General features: G+C 46.0%; 1 protein-coding gene across 2 annotated transcripts in view; it reads right to left on the bottom strand.

The window, feature by feature from the left end:
* Positions 1-411: 411 nt before the first annotated feature.
* The window catches only part of LOC135552091 (protein Jumonji-like), a 90,760-nt gene continuing 74,362 nt past the window's right edge, over positions 412-16,809 (bottom strand). For both annotated transcript variants that reach the window (XM_064983488.1, XM_064983489.1), the window contains 12 exons: positions 14,233-14,426; positions 8,884-10,129; positions 7,755-8,269; positions 6,917-7,009; positions 6,639-6,757; positions 6,449-6,519; positions 6,224-6,338; positions 4,968-5,256; positions 4,239-4,369; positions 3,750-3,933; positions 3,298-3,405; positions 412-2,562 (listed from right to left, as the gene is read on the bottom strand). In XM_064983488.1, the coding sequence (XP_064839560.1) occupies positions 2,380-2,562; positions 3,298-3,405; positions 3,750-3,933; positions 4,239-4,369; positions 4,968-5,256; positions 6,224-6,338; positions 6,449-6,519; positions 6,639-6,757; positions 6,917-7,009; positions 7,755-8,269; positions 8,884-10,129; positions 14,233-14,426 (3,248 nt within the window). In that variant the 3' untranslated portion in view covers positions 412-2,379. The remainder of the gene's footprint in view (positions 2,563-3,297; positions 3,406-3,749; positions 3,934-4,238; positions 4,370-4,967; positions 5,257-6,223; positions 6,339-6,448; positions 6,520-6,638; positions 6,758-6,916; positions 7,010-7,754; positions 8,270-8,883; positions 10,130-14,232; positions 14,427-16,809) is intronic.

Here is a 16,809-nt window from a genome sequence, read left to right as displayed (position 1 = left end):
GGCTCACAGGTGTGGGTGATTGGCAGGTTATTGCAGAGTGAGAGGTGGACGAAGTATCCTCTCGGTCTGGTTGGGTCTTACAGTGTTGGTTTGACACCTTTTTGTTATTACACCTTTTATAGATTTCCATTTTTGCTATCACCATTTGAACTTAAATGGGTCTGGTAGGGCTGGCCGTCTAGTGTCAGGACAGAACTCGCCCTGGACCCTGGTAAGTACACTGTTTCCTGGGTACATTAAAGACATCTGTCCGCTTACCCTTGTTTGACACTGAATGCACACACTTGTATCAGGCTTGGACCCCTAGACATGGAGTATACTTGTTTGTAGAATGGCTAACTAGTTTCGTAACATGACAGCTTCAGAACACCACAACGACAGACACGCAGGTTCAAAAGAAAAGACAGTGAATTGTCTGTACGTTTTTATTAAACCTTTAGTACAAACTGCAAAAGTAAAAAACTGGCAATATAACCAACATGAACTCTTTCCAAGTGGAAGGAAAGCTGGAGACGCAGTGCTAATAAATTAACTTGCCAGACCGTGAGCAATAGTTTATACTGTAGAAAAAGAAAATTGCAAAGAAATCTGAATAAAATACATTGTAAGGCCATAAAAACTTAACCACTTTTGTTGAAAACGACCGACTTGGTTTTCATTAAATATTCCTAAAACAGTTCAGTCTTCTGTAAAGGACAACAACCACCAACAAACTGGATAATAGGATCACCTTGTCAGCCACCACTGGCAAGCTCAGTGCAACATGAGGAGCTACTACATTGTTGAATTTTCAGTACATTTTTGTGAACATATGTTCCCTTTTCTTTAAAAAAGTAAAGCTAAAGGAAAAAAAAACACTTGTAAAAAACTAGGGGGCCATAGCTACTCCATATCTTTGTCTTGGTGATGTAAGCAGCACTTAAAATGTATACACGTAACCAGAGCAACCCTGTAAGCATCAAACTCACACAGATGAAGAAACTGAAACGTAAGGCTTTTCTTCATCAAGCACTTCCTCCCTTGCTTCCTGTAATACCTTTAAATGGTATCATTTTCCTTCCTTCACCCCAGAAAAGGCTCGAGTATTTAAAGACATTTACAGGATTATGTACAAAAATGTATGTTGTGTTGGACCTTCTGCTAAAATAATTCATAATACATCTGAAAAAAAGTGAAAAACCTAAAATACACACCCCAAAACAAAATAAACTTGGATTTCCATATTTCACATTTCACACCCTTTGACTAGTGACTCTACTCGCACATTAGAACAAAAACACAATCAAAATAGAAAAGAATAAAATTATTAATGTTAACTGATACAGATGAAACAGTAGGACTGGAAGAATGGAATGTTAACATGATTGCACATCGAGAAGAGGAGATCCGAGAACCCTAACCCTATGGGAGAGGAGAGCCTAGAGGCTACCGCCCTGTGGGAGAAGGGGCTAGCAGTTAGCCAGCACCCCACCTTTCTTTTGTATTGTTATACAGTAATAATAACCAACAGCACCAAAAACAATGGATCTCTTTGTTGAGCATCAGGCACAGTTTTCACTTGCTAGTGAAGGAGGCCTCCCTCCTACTACAGAGACACCGACGTCTGTATTTCTGATATACAGCCATGGCACCTTGGTCCGTTTGACATACAGCCATGGCACCCCAGGCTGTGTTTCTGACATACAGCCATGGCACCACTAGTTCCACAAGTAACAAAGAAAAAGGAAACAACGATGACAAAATAAACACAGAAGACTTCCTCAAAATCTAAAAATCAAAGCTAAAATCCCAAATAAAACAAGCCAGCCAAAACACATCTGCCTTTCAAGTTCTACCTGGCGTGGGTTAGGGAGCAACAGGCCCTGAACAACAGGAGCTTCTGCAGGCAGAGGAGAATAAAAATAACTCATCTTCATAAACTAAAGATGAGAACTTTGGGTTCTACTTGTGTCATTTCAATAAAATGAAGAAAGGAGCACCTTCTCCACTCATCCCTTTGTTCACAGTTGAGTGACAGATGGCGATGGGTCTGACTGCACACATTGGGGGGGGGGGCAGTGAAAGGGGCACAACATTTACCTGTGAACGTTTCAATTAATGCTAACATCCCCCACACCCTCAGAAAACATTTTCCGTGCTAGTGCAAAAAAAAGACTGCTTGCTTTCACAAGTTTGCCATACTAAGGGGGTGGGTGGGGTAGTTTGTCATAGTAAGGGGGTGGGTGGGGTAGTTTGTCATAGTAAGGGGGTGGGTGGGGTAGTTTGTCATAGTAAGGTTGCGTGGGAGATTTGGGGCATTATATTTTTTCTTTCTTTAAAAAAAGGACAACAGTGATTCTCCAAACTAAGATGAGGGGCAGTGGGGGGGTGTTAACGTCCTCATGTGACCGCTGCAGGAGACAGGTGGGAAGAGGAGAGGCGGGACAGGGACACCTCCACGGTCTCTCTCTTCCGGGGTCCGCGTTTAGGTGGTGGTTTGATGGGGCTTGCACCGTTACATTTCTCAGCCATCTTCCCCAGGGCCTTACCACACACCTGCTTCACCAAGCTGTTGATCTGCTCCTGGGGGGGGGGGGGGGCACGGGGGGCACAGCCAGAGAATGGAGGAATTAGACAGAACGTGTGTTATAATGAACACTACACTATAAATTAACAAATATCATATTTATCCAAACATTGCACGTTACACCACTCCGCTGTTGAAGGTTCTGGATCAATTCTACCCAGATAAGAGCGGGTCATCCCAGCAAACCAAAAAATTCTAATGACACAAAAACTGTCTAGAGTTGTGCTGATGATTATACAATTTTTGTATAAAACATTCACCTGATTGCAAGACCGTTCCCAGAACGCATTTATTACATTACCTGGAAACATAAGAAACTTAGGGGAATGTTCTGTGCGGGTTGTTACAGATGTTGTGGACAACATTTTTGTGAATGTTAGGAAGACATTCAAAGGATATTTCATTTAAAACATAAAAAAACATTTTATCTAAAACATTCAAATAATGTTCTCATCATAATGTTCGATAAAAGCCGAACTAGAACTTATGCATCTATTCAATCCGTATCGTGGAAGTTCAGCCTTAAAGCCCAATGTAAAAGGCAATGTTTCCACGGTGGCAGAGACAGTATTCATGTTAAATGCTGCATATGATGGTTCAATCAGAAATGTTATGATCATTTTCCATCGCGCAATCTGTAACGCTTCAGCGATAAATTGAATAGAGCCCTTAATGGGAATGTTAGCTAATGTCCTGGGAATGTTCCCGGGGTTTCTGGGATGGAATCTTACCTCATCGTAACGATACATCATCTTGAGGCCTCTGCAGGACTTGTGATTCTCCACGTATCTCAAAGCACACTCCAAACAGAAGACAACATTCTCATTCTCCTGGACCACCTGGGATGGACATCACAACTCAGAACTCAACACATCTTTTCATGGAATTGTAAACTAAATTCATCTTTACATTTAAACCATTTAGCAGACGCTCTTATCCAGAGCGACGCAAAGGAGCAATTAGGGTTAAGTGCCTTTCTCAAGAGCACATGGACAGATTTGTCACCAAGTCAGCTTATGGATTCAAACCAGCGACCTTTTAGTTACTGGCCCAATGCTCGTATCCGCGAGGTTACCTGCCGCCCCGTACATGGAGTGGTTAACTACATTCACACTTGCCCAGCACCAGCTCTAGTCCCGACCCAAATGAACCCTAACACTATTCCCCATGGGCCAGCTCTCACCATGGACAGGTAGCAGAGGTGTTGGCAAGTCTGGCAGCGTCTCTCTGACGACTCCAGCGCCAGCCACTTCCTGGGTTTCTTGCGTCCATCACCGGGCAACAGGCTGTTATCATGTGTTCCGTAGCGGGCAGAGGACAGAAGCCCTGCCTCGTACAGTTCCTGCCGCTGTCTCATCTCTATGTTCCTATTAGAGCGGAGCAACAACTCAGTGATCCAGAACACGACAATTCACAACGTTGTGATTAAAGCTCAGTACAGCAAACAGTACTATCTAAAAGTCTTTCCGCCCTGACGTACGTAGACAGAAAGCCCACCCATTAAATCATGGAGTGTATTTGAAACAGAAGATTTTGGGATATTTTCAACTTGGCTTTGAGCACAGTTCGACTGAGCTATGTCTATGATCATACTGGCATGGCAACAGAGGATGAAGAACAAGGCCGTGACAGCATTCATGTTTTGATGTGCCCGGTTTCCATGGCTACCGACCTGAGGTCTTTGAGAAGGGCGGAGATCGTAGTCAGAATGTGCCCGTTCTCGCGTTTGGATTCGGCCGTGGCGATCTGGTAGAGTAACTTCTCCATGGAGAAGGGTTTGGCTATGTGCCGGCATTTCAGGTCCTACAAGTGGGAAGGCAGAGAGACACTGCGTTAACACAGAACATTGACAGAATATCCTACAGCCTTTTGTATCAACCAGATTACACATGACACTACACTAATCAACAGGAACAAAAACCTGTAAGGACTGTAGAGCAGTGCTGCCTAACCCTGTCCCTGGAAAGCTACAATACCCTCCTGTAGGTTTCAGCTCCAACCCCAGTCGGAACTAACCGGATTAATCTTATCAACCACCTAATTATTAGAATCAGGTGTGCTAAATTACATTTGAAGCCAAAACCTACAGGACGCAGTAGCTCTCCAGGAACAGGGTTAGGCTAGGGCTCCCGAGTGGCGCAGCGGTCTAAGGCACTGCATCTCAGTGCTAGAGGCGTTAATACAGACCCTAGTTCGATCCCGGGCTATATCACAACCGTGATCTGGAGTCCCATAGGGCGGGTTAGGGGAGGGTTTGGCCGTGGTAGGCAGTCATTGTAAAATAAGAATTTGTTCTTAACTGACTTGCCTGGTTAAATCAAAAATAAATAGAGACACTGTGGCAGACAATGAGCTATGTCTCTAAATGGCCACATGCTGGTAGCTCCGGCTTCAGACTCACCTTCGCAGCCTCATATCCCAGGTTCATCCACTGGGGGGTGGCAAAATGCACAGTTTCCGACACACTGTAGCCACAGCAGACCTTGGACACAAAGGTCCCGGGGAAGCAGACCACGAACTGACCGCTCTGCTGGACCGTGCGGTGGACCTTGATACCCTCTCGACAAAGCACCTCTGGAGAGATCATGATGTTCTTCTCCAGCATCTCCAGCCCAGGGGTCCCGTTGGCCTGCAGCAGTGTGTGAACCACCTTGTCAAGCTTCACCTTCTCCTCAGCAGGAATAGAATACCTGGTAGGGCGAGAGAGGACCAATCAGGCTCATGTAAGAGTGTGTGTTATGCTGGACATCGGCTGTGCTGTGTAACCCCTCAGCTTTGAACAGTCAGAGTTAGGTCGGTCTGTGCTTACGCTCTGCCTCAAAAGGTTAGAGAAAGATTGAGAGCGAGAATGAGATCCTAAAGAGGTGGCTTTCCTGTGGGTGTCATAGCCTGTAGACAGACTGCAGGTAGAGCTGTCTGTCTGTGGTTTCATCTGTCAAATGGAGGATGTTGATTGCATATTAGAATGAGACCTCTTTTTAACATTCACTGGAAAACTAAGTACTCTGGGAATAGTGTAACAGACTTATGCTTGTCCTAGCGCATCCCAAATTAGCACTTCCTGTAACTTTCGGACATTCAGACAGAATGAAAAGATGAGTGAAACATTCATACTTCAAGATATCAGGCAGTCAATTATGATGATTAGGACTTGCCTTCATCTCAGGAACCTCCTAGCACATTTCTACTCACCTGTGTCACCACCAATGGGCAGGTAGCGCACATGGGGAGGGAGGGGTTTGGCTGGTGGATGTCTAGAGCCACCGCCCTTTCTCAAACCCTTCATTACCATTACATTCAAGTTGGGCTAATGCAAAGAGATTAAACATTGCCTTCATAACAGGTCAATACACAACACGCTAACGCCTGTGGCTTTCGCTGCCACCCAGTCATTTCTTGTTCTAAGTAAAATGTAGCTTTAATGGGAGCCACTGTGGCATCAAAACATATTTTCAAAAGACTGGCGTGTGTTCAATGAAGGTGGAATTTGATCAGCTAATTACAAGTCTGATCAGAGTTATCAATGGCATTATGTTTTATATCACGTATTTCATGTCACCTTAGAAAAACCACACATCTTTGTAATGTCTTTATACAGTACACATGTACCTGTGAGGAGGAAGAGAGACCCAGCGGTGGTCATGTTGGGATACTTACCAAATGCAGTCAGCACCAGTGTGTAAGTAATCAATGTATGGAAGGCGGTTTTGGTCTCGAGACCAGCATGAGGTAGAAAAGACCATGCCAATGTTCAGCCAAGGAATGGTGACCCCTACGGGGAGAGAAAAGTCCGTTTTTACATAGCAGACACCACAACAGGCATCACATTGTCTCAGAAAGACGTGTGCCTCAGGGGTGAGGATGACGGGTTGGAAATCTCACCGGGCACAGCTCCAAGATGCCGCAGAATGGATCCAGAATTATTAGGGAGGACAGTGAGGTTCCATCCATGTCTGAAGCAGAGAGAAGAACAGTCATTACACAGTGGCCAGTCAAGAGATATATTTTTTAACTCTATGGTTATTACGCCACGTATTACTGTGTTTAGGGTGTGATGACATTGGGTTCTTACTTAGAAAATGGCTCTGACTTTCCCACGGGGAAGCCACTTCCGTGTGTGTTGGTGTCCACTTTCCCATAATGCACTGCCACATGGCAGTGCCTCTGCTCCACTATCCTCCAGTATTCTTGCTGTAAAGGAAGAAAAATAGGAGAAGTGATAGATAAATCTGCATACTGAACAAAACAAAAATGTACAGTGACTAATAAATGGAGGTCAATGGAATGCTACAGTAGTGAGCTGACCTCTACATGAAGGCCAGTAGGGATTGAGACTAGTTCCATTCTTACCTCGACCTCAGCAGCCCCAGGCTCTTTGTTAAAGCACATGATCATGGTGTTCCTGGCTATCCTGAAGAAGTTGGTGAGCGATACAGATTTACCCTGCAACAAGAGGAGCCACATCAGGACAGTACAGCTAGCATCAAACAAAGTCAGGTACCCTGAAAGGCACAGACTGTATTGCAAGTCTCTGCAGCTGCATGTCTGTCCTGAAAGTTTCCGAGCTTGACTGTAGTTAATAATAACCTTCGCCGGGACACCTCAGAATGGAGGGGTGTTGATAGTCTATAAATCTGCCTGTACCGTCCCTGGATTTAACCTCTTCTATGTGAGAGCTAGGTTACTGTACTGAACTCACATCTCATGGGTCTGCTTGTGTTGGGGATTTGATTACAAGAAAAAGAGGGAAGAGATTGAAATGGAATCCAGACTCGAACAGTGTTCGAGATGCCATGATCAGACACACAGCAGGTTCAGAGGAAGGAGACGGTTAGAAACAACATCACACTCAGGCTCTTCCATGAGAAGAGCCGCAGGGGCAACATCTGGGTCACGGAGCTGTGGTGTGTGTGTGTGTGTGTGTGTGTCGATGTCTGGGCAGGGGTAACAGAGGCAGATCAGAACGATGTTGAGTAGAGAGGCAGTGTGGCCTGGTGTCTGTGGGTACATTTCACCCAGCTCAGCATTGACCTACATTCCATCAGCTCGAACAGAACAGAGCAGGCAGACAAACAGGAAGACTGGAGCTACACTACCAGGTTTGCCTTGTAGCATGAGCAGAGCATGAGAGTAATGAACAAAAACACTAATTTAAAAAGGATGTGCAAAGTTGTTGCCCTTGCATCACCTTGTAAATACACTTGTGCTGGTCGCTGAGAACCCCCTTCTCCTCCTCCTCATCTTCCTCCTGCTGTGTCATTTCCCCATTCCTCTTTTCCTGAGAGAACAGCCTCCGGCGTCCCACCTTGAGCTGCTGACTGTCCAGCTCCTTCAGCCGGCTGCACAGCTGACCGTTGCTGTGCTGCACCAGACTGCCGACCAGCCCGTTCTTGGGCTCGTAGCGTGGCAGGGTCAGGCTCCTCTCTGTGTGGCCCTCCAGGGGCCCCCTGCGGCGCTCCAGGCCCTCCTTCTCCTGCAGCACCTCCCTCTCCAGGCGCCGGTGCTCCTCTAGGGACAGAGAGTCATAGGACAGCAGGTACTGGAGGTAGGACTCCTGCAGCTTGGCCAGCCGGTCCTGGGCTGATTTGGGGATCCGCAGCAGATCAGCCAGTTTACTCCACTTCTTCAGGTCCATAACCTGCTGCATGCCGCCCATGTCATTAATTAGCTGGAAGAACCGAGCTAGGTCCACCTCGCAGCCACCTGGGGGGAAGAGACAGATCGATGGAGTCAGATAGAGTTAACCCTAAACCCACAGCTGCCTGGGGAGAGAGAGATGGGTTAGGGTCTATGGCCATGAGTTTAACACTCCTACAGTAATGATCAAATCGGTCACATACACATATTTAGCAGATGTTATTGCGGGTGTAGCGAAATTCTTGTGTTCCTCGCGCCAACAGTGCAGTAGTATGATAGCACTACAAATTTGGACCGTATTCTCAAACCGATTCAGTAAACATTTATTTCAGCCATATAGACTGACTGGGCTAGAGGCTGTTTAAAACACATCAAGCTGCTGAGTGAGAAATCTAAAATGACAGACAAGCTGCTGGGTATAGTTATATTGTCTCAGACATACAGGCCACATCTGAACACTGATATTGACCTCACAGTATAAATACCAGATACGTTTGGTGGAATGCAACAAACATTTTATTGGATTGTCAATAATGTCGATACCCAATTTTTGTGATGTTTGCTAAAGAGGTCCGTTTTGCGACAGTCGTCCAGCCTATGTGAGTGTGTCTGACTGTCAGACTAACTGATGACCAGTGTTAGGGTAGTGTTGCTGGTAAAGTATGGACAGTCAGACTCACCGATGAGTGGGGGGTCTTCCATGGTGATGCCCTGAGATTTGAGGTGCTTCTTGATGCAGGCTAGCCTCTGTACGTTAGGGCCCCAGCGACGGCCTAGCTTGTGGATGCGCTGCACCTGGGTCACAAAGCGCATCTCATCGTTCAGTTTGCACTCTGGGCGCCAGTCAGCCGGGGGAACCACCCGACACAGTCCGCAGGGCTCCGCCCCCTCCCGCACAGAGTCCAGGTACACCAGGGGGTCCTGGAACTCCCGCTGGGTGGGACAGAACTCTGGTGCCTCACCCAATGCTGCCCAGCTCGCCCTGCTCCTCTCCACCCTCTCCCTCTCTTTATCCCGCTCCTTCTCCCTTTCCCACTCCCTGTCAGGCCGGGGCTCTGCTGGTTTGTGAGGGGTGTGGCCAGGGGTGTGGCCAGGCGACTCTGAGGTAGTTGAGCGGTTAAGGGTGTGGGTGTGGTTAGGGTTAGAGGCAGCCTGCGCCCGGTGCTGTGCTTGTCTGATGAACATCAACTTGCCGGCTGACGCCCGCTTGGGCCGCTGACGCCCTGGCTCTGGATTGGCTAGTGGTGTGGAGGGAGGGGGTGGGGCTAGCAGGGAGGGGGGAGGGGTGGTTTCCATGACGATGTGTCCGTTAGGGACCGAGGCCTTGCCCTGACACGCTTTCTTACTGCGTGTCTCCAGAGGGCTGGTCTGGTGCTTGGTCTTACCGTCCAGGGGGCTGCTCTGGTTCTGTTTGGTCTTCTTACGGTTGGGGTTAGTCTCCAGGATGACCAGCTGACCCTGGGAGTCAGCCACCGCCCCGATGGCAGCCACCGCCACCTCCAGCCTCCGCTTGGAGTTCCTCAGTCCCTCGCGCCCCTGCCTGCCCACCTCCTGCTTGGCACAGAGGTGCCCGTTGAAGCGCATTCCGCCCCCGTTGGTCACCTTGTGCACCCCATTGGATAATAGCACCTGTTTGCTTGTTTTTGCTTTGCTATTCTGGGCTTTTCCTGAGTTGGAGAGGGGGAGTCGCTGGTGGCGCTGGAGGTGGTTGTGGTGGCGATTGTTGCTATGGGCTCTATGGGTAGCAGCAGTGCTGTGTTTGCGCTTGTTCAGTTTGGTTTTCTTGACCATTTCTCGTTTTCCTTTGGTGTATGTGACGAGGCCATTCACAGTTTTGGACGGCAGTCTGAAGTCTTTCGGTTTTTTGGCACCGGCCGTGTGCATGCCTGTCTGGGACGCCCGTGTGACTCCGTTCACTTTAGAGACCTGAGAGTGGGAGGCAAGAGAGAGAGAGAGACCAGAAACATGGAGTTGTTTATTCACATACTGTAGTGCAGCAACATAGAACACAGACTGACTGCACTAACACTCTCAGGAGCTGGCGCTTGACATTGAAGTAAAACTCCAAGCAAACATTAACTCGCTGAAACAGCTATAAAAGTAAAGAGTTAGGGTTAGAACTAAATGCTATGCGGAAATTGCTGCCATTCATTAAAGCCTATACAGGGTTGCTGTACTTTCAAATCAGCTAGTTATAGACAAACACTCCTCACAGGGCAAAAAACAGATCAGTATCAGCTTCAACAGATGAAAAAGCCATCCCTGCCCTAACATGGAGAGTGAGGTTCACTTCAGAGCCAACTGCTGTATGTACAAAACGGGTTACTACTTGAAACCCCATCCCAGCAGAAAGCCAGTTTTATTTGGTATGGTTTCTTTAACGGCGAAAATACGTTTTTATTTTTTTGCAGATCTGAGAACCCCTGCTGAACATGTGAGCTCTAATGTAGGTAGTTTGGGTTACATCGAGGACCTCACTGGCTAATGGCAGCTGGGGGAATAAAGCCACCCAGACCCACCAGTGGAAGAAGCAGAGTCGACTCTCAGTTCCCTCTCTCCCGTCATGTTTTTTTACTCGCCCTAGTTTTAGTGCTGCCCCTAAACCACCCTGCCCCAGAACATGATACAGACTAGCATCAACCTGAATGGGAACAAACGTCATTCATGTTCATATACGTACGTGTGTGTGTGTGTGTGTGTGTGTGTGTGTAGTAAAATGGAAAAGTTGTGTGTAGTCAAAACAGAGGGGATGTCTGGACTGAGACCCTGGGATGGATACATTTGGGGTTTCTGGCAGCTGGACACCAGCTTTCTGCTTAGACCCCACTAGCTGCTCTGCTGTTCTTCCCACTACATCCCTGTCCGTTTGAGTAGCACCCTGTTGTAAGTGAAACTAAAGGGCCCTGCTGTAAGCGAACTATGCAGAGGAGATGAGAGGATGGCGTTATCGAACCAGCGAGGTGCCAGAGGGAGGTGACAGCAGGCTTGACGGCTGCGTTTGAAGCAGGGCCGCAGCTGTATTGTATTCCTATCAGGTGCAGCCAGCACAAAGAGAGGCTATTAAAAGATAAGAAGAGTGAAATGTGACCCCCTTCATCAAACCTGTCCCCTTCCACTCCAACAGTGGAAAAATACAGAGGATGGAGAGTGAGAGGGGGGAGAAGGGAGGGGAGAGAGAGAGGGGAGTTGACAGCGAGAGGCGACAGAGAGAGAGGAGATGAGAGACACACAGAATGCCTACACATTCCATCACCTACAGAGAGATCCACCGAGAAAAGAGGCCCCTCAGCCAGCTGGTTCTGGGGCTCTGTTCACAAAGACCCCACAGAGCCCCAGGACAGCAACACAATTTGACCCAAACAAATTATGAAAAAGGCAAAAAGATATCTAATTGACACTGGAAAGAATCAACAACAAAAAACAGCATATTTGACCACAGTGACTGACGCAAAATTAAGAAAATCCATTGCTATTGAGAGAGGCCGCCATAGTCAGACCTGGCTCTCAAGAGAAGACAGTCTTTGTGCACACTGCCCACAAAATGAGGTGGAAACTGAGCTGCACTTCCTAACCTCCTGTCCAATGTATGACCACCTTAGGAGATACACATTTCCCACAGATCCTATGGACCCACAATGAATAAAAAAAAAAAAAAAAAAAAAAAAAAAAAAAACATTGATCAACTCCCATATCTGTTCAGTGTGCAATCACAGCAGCAAGATGTGTCCCGTTGCCATGAGAAAAATGGCAACCAGTGAAGCAAACAAACAAACATTGTAAATACAACCAATAATTTGTTTATTTATCGTCGCCTACTATTCATACTACAACTATTTGCACATTGCTAACACACTGTACATAGCGGATAATATAACACTTGAAATGTCTATCATTTTCAAACCTTAGAGTGCAATGTTACTAATCGGTTTTGAGTTATAACTTTCATTTATTTCACTTGCTTAGGCAATGTAAACACGTTTCGCATGCCAATAAAAGCCCCTTGTATTTTTGAGAGAGAAAGAACGGCGTCGCCCCGGCAGGCCAGAGTGATGATGTCTAAACGCAGCGTGACATCTACCAGCAGCTCGAAACATAACGCAAAGAACCAACAAACACATCAAATTCTAGAACTCTAGAAGGTCAGGGTCATAACCAAAGATTAAATAAGACTCTCAAGACTTCCGTCTGCAGAATTTAAACACCTTCCTTTGGGGTCAAACTCATCCGTTTGGCCTCGAAGACCAAAGTAATAGAAACAGAAAGCCAGTCGGCCAACTGTGACTGAACAGATATGCTGACAAGAAGGCACAGCGGGCTGGGTGGTGGTCTACTTTAGTTTCACCACTAGAGAGCTCACGGGCACAGTGCTGATGCACAAGCCTTGAGGGTTGGTGTGCACGTGAGCCCTGGCCTTGCACTGTAATAGTCTGGTCCCAGGCAGAGGAGAGAAAAGAGGAGAGGGAGAGAGAAGACAGGCTACATCCCAGCCCCATGGAGCAGGAGAAGGCCCCATGTTACTGTAGAAAGCACCAAAAGACTGGTGAGAACGAAGGAGAAAATTCAGTGCCGGAAACAGAGGTGAGAGGGGGAGAGAGAACGAGAACAGAAACACAGCCAACCCTCTGAAGTGGATTTTGGTCACACGTGAGTGGGAAGAGGGGGGGGTGGCGGGGGATGGGCCAGGATGACATCATGTGGTGCTATAGCCAATCTGCAGGATGGCGAGAAGATTCACATGGAACATCTGCAACTCAGCTGCTTATAGGAACAGACTGGATCCATCTCAACAAACAGACTGGATCAGGAAGAGGAGCTGGAAACGTCACCCTTCCAATGCTTAGAGAAACAGACACACAAACAAACAAACAAACCCACCAATGTGATAGCTGAAAAGATGTGGCCTTCGTCTTCATGAATAGCCTTCAGAATATTGACTTTTAAACTGAGACAGAAAGGTCAACGGGATACCGGAGCAGCAACCCAATATTCCTGCGCAATTAACATTCCTCAGTTTGGATCTCATCGAACATCATGACTCTGGCTTACTCGAACTGCTATACAACAGGGCCATTGGGTTCTTGTATGATAAGAATTTAACCTATGGCTGATTTCCTTCCACAGATAAGGGATCCTGATGCTTTCGGCCAGGGGATTGGACATCAGCCTGCTGCTGCACTCACAGTTAATATCAGAAAACACAAAATGCTAATACCTTAAAATGATTGGAGCTCTGTTGCCAAGGATGGTAAATCTGCCAGCATAACACATGAACAGAGGTAAAGAGTAAGGAGAGAGAGGGGGGGGGGGGGTAATCAGAAGGAGAGAGCGAAAGCAGAGAGAGGAGGGCAGAAGGAGGGGGATAGAACAAAGGCCAATAACTTGAGCGTAGTTTGTCTTGGCTCTCCCCTGCTCATTGAGATTCATTGTTCCTTAATTAGTCAGTTGGCGGCACTTAAAACCGACAGGCCCGGCATCAACATGAGACAGCGTGGCTCGGCCACGTCTGCTGGCCGTCTGGGGGAGCTGCTAGTCTTGATGCTACCCTCTCTGACGAGGCAAAGCCCCCAGCACTCCATTCTGATTAGTTCATGCAGTTGTCAGAAGCACAATGTGCTTTTTGAGCCGAGTCAAAGTTACTCTCCATCCTCCTCCCGACCTCTCCTCCTTAGAGCTATTTTAAACCAACAGAACGTCTTGGACAGGAAGGCAGCTTTCACAACCCAGCCTCAGTACTAAATATAGTAGCAGACTGAAATACAATCATTACACGGAGACAAAGGGAGGAGAGGAGCTCAGGGATTTCACACAACACTGAGCATGCTGCTATCATGTTACTCTATTAATGTATAATCTTTTTTTTTATCATAACACATTACTGCTCTTCTAATGACGATAATGTCTGCTCTTTAATCACGCGCCTGGTGGCTACGGAGGCATGCTGGTCAGCCATCTTTATGACCATGAGAGTTACATATTAGCCAAATCAACGAAGCATACTGTTCAGGCATGGATGAAGTATGATACAGTACCTGCTTGCTGAGCTCCTCTGCGGCCCTCCTGTGGGTTAGTCCGTTGGTAGTGTGGCCCCTGGCTGTAGCCTTTAGCTGGCTGAGGGCCTGCTCCCTCCGGGCCTCGGCTCTCTCACTGCGCTCTCTCACCTGCACCCACTCCTTCCCTCTGGGCTTGGGGCTGTCTCGGGGCGCCTTGCTGGGGCCGTTCAACACTGAACCAACAGGAAAGAAAGATGATCTTAGATCAGCTTAGGAGGTTGAACACCGGACCAACAGAGGAAAATATGATTTCAGGGCAGTGTAGGAGGGATGCTGCTGGCTTACAGAGCCTTCAGAAAGTATTCATACCCCTTGACTTATTCCACATTCTGTTGTGTTACAGCCTGAATTCAAAATGGATTAAATACAAACGTCTCACCCATCTACACGCAATCCCCCATAATGACAAAGTGAAAACATGTTTATTAAAATGTATTGAAAATGAAATATATAAATCTAATTTACATAAGTAAATAGAAGCACCTTTGGCAGAGAATACAGCTGTGAGTCTTTCTTGGTACGTCTAAGAGCTTTACACACCTGGATTGTGAAACATTTGCACATTATTGTTTTCAGAAATTCTTTAAGTTCTGTCAAATTGGTTGTTGATCATCGCTAGACAACCATTTTCAGGTCATGCCATAGATTTTCAAGCATATTTAAAGTCAGAACTGTAACTCTGCCACTCAGGAGCATTCAATGTCTTCCTGGTAACCAACTCCAGTGTAGATTTGGCCTTGTGTTTTAGGTTATTGTACTGCTGAAAGGTGAATTTGTCCCTCAGTGTCTGGTGGAAAGCAGACAACCAGGTTTTCCTCTAGGATTTTACCTGTGCTGAGCTCCGTTCTGTTTCTTTTATATCCTGAAAAAAATCTCGTCTTTAATGATTACAAGCATACCTATAACATGATGCAGCCACCACTATGCTTGAAAATATAGAGAACGGTACTCCGTAATGTGTTGTATTCAGGAAAAAAAAAAGTGAATTGCTTTGCCACAATTTTTTGCAGTATTATTTTAGTGCCTTGTTGCAAACAGGATGTATGTTTTGGAATATTTTTATTCTGTTCAGGCATCCTCCTTTTCACTCAATTAGGTCAGTATTGTGGAGTAACTACAATGTTGTTCATTCATCCTCAGTTTTCCTCCATCACAGCCATACAACTCTAAATTGTTTTTAAAAAGTTACCATTGACCTAAGCGGTTTTTCCTCTCTGGCAACAGAGTTCGGAAGGACACCTGTATCTTTGTAGTGACTGGGTGTATTGATACACCATCTAAAGTGTAATTAATGACTTCACCATGCTCAAAGGTATATTCAGCGTCTGCTTTTTTATGTTTACCCATCTACCAATAGGTGCTCTTCATGAGGCATTGGAAAACCTCCCTGGTCTTTGTGGTAGAATCTGTGTTTGAAAGTCACTGCTCGACTGAGGGACCTTACAGACAATTATATGTGAGGTACAGAGATGAGGAAGTTATTCAAAATTCATGTTAAACACTATTAGACACAATAAGAGTACATGGAACTGAAGCAATGTTTTACTCCTGAACGTATTTAGGCTTGCAATAAAGGGGCTGAATACTTATTGACTCAAGACATTTCAGCTTTTCTTTAGTAATTCATTTCATTCATTTGTTCAAAATAAAAACAACAATTCCACTGACATTATGGTGTATTGTGTATAGGCCAGTGAGGCAAAAAAATACATATACATTTAATCAATTTCAAATTCAGGCTGTAACAAAATGTGGGAAAAGTCAAGGGTTGTGAATACTTTCTGAAGGCACGGTGTATATTAAAACTTGAACAAGAATTTATAATTTCAATGAAATATTTCCTCCAGTCTTGTACAGTGACTTGTGGTGAACATGATATTGGTCAAGCACCAGACAGCCCTGCTAACCTCAGACGAGAGCAGAAGCATCGATATTAGCCGCCTGAACCACTCCAATTAACACATTCAAAAGCTCTCTTTATATTTTATGGAGGTTCACCATTTTTTTTTTTACAATGTTTTAATATCAACAGTCGCTGGCATTTATAAAACGACATGGTTCGTCGTCCCCCCCGTCTGTCTAAGTCCCTTCAGCGTTTTGAAAAGCTACTGGAAAACTGAACTCAATAAAAAGGTGTTTAATTTAGAAAATGTAAACATGGCTGGGGTGAGCAAGGTGCAGGGTAATGAAAGCAGAGCTCTATGATTTCTCACTCGGTGCACAGCAGCTCAAATAAACTACTGAAGTACTGCCCACGCTACATTTTAAAAGTGTCACATCTGACACACGGCCTTATAGTGTACTGTACTGGCCAGGTATAATACTGTACTGGGATACAGGCTTCTATGGTACGTACAGACCAGGCCTAACACTGTACTGGGAGCAGTGGCGACCACTCTTTTTTGTGTGCCTGTTTTGCATGTTGATTTGGCATTAATACGTCACATCAGTTTGCAAACAATGCAAAAGTAATAATAATCGTTGAGTTAATAAAGCTGCATACAAACTTGGTCTCTTTTTGACTTAAGGCAGCTCGAAAATGCAGTTGTTTCAGCC

The sequence above is a fragment of the Oncorhynchus masou genome, chromosome 13, assembly GCF_036934945.1.
Source record: "Oncorhynchus masou masou isolate Uvic2021 chromosome 13, UVic_Omas_1.1, whole genome shotgun sequence".
NCBI classification, from domain to species: domain Eukaryota; kingdom Metazoa; phylum Chordata; class Actinopteri; order Salmoniformes; family Salmonidae; genus Oncorhynchus; species Oncorhynchus masou.
This window is presented reverse-complemented; position numbering and strand designations above follow the sequence as displayed.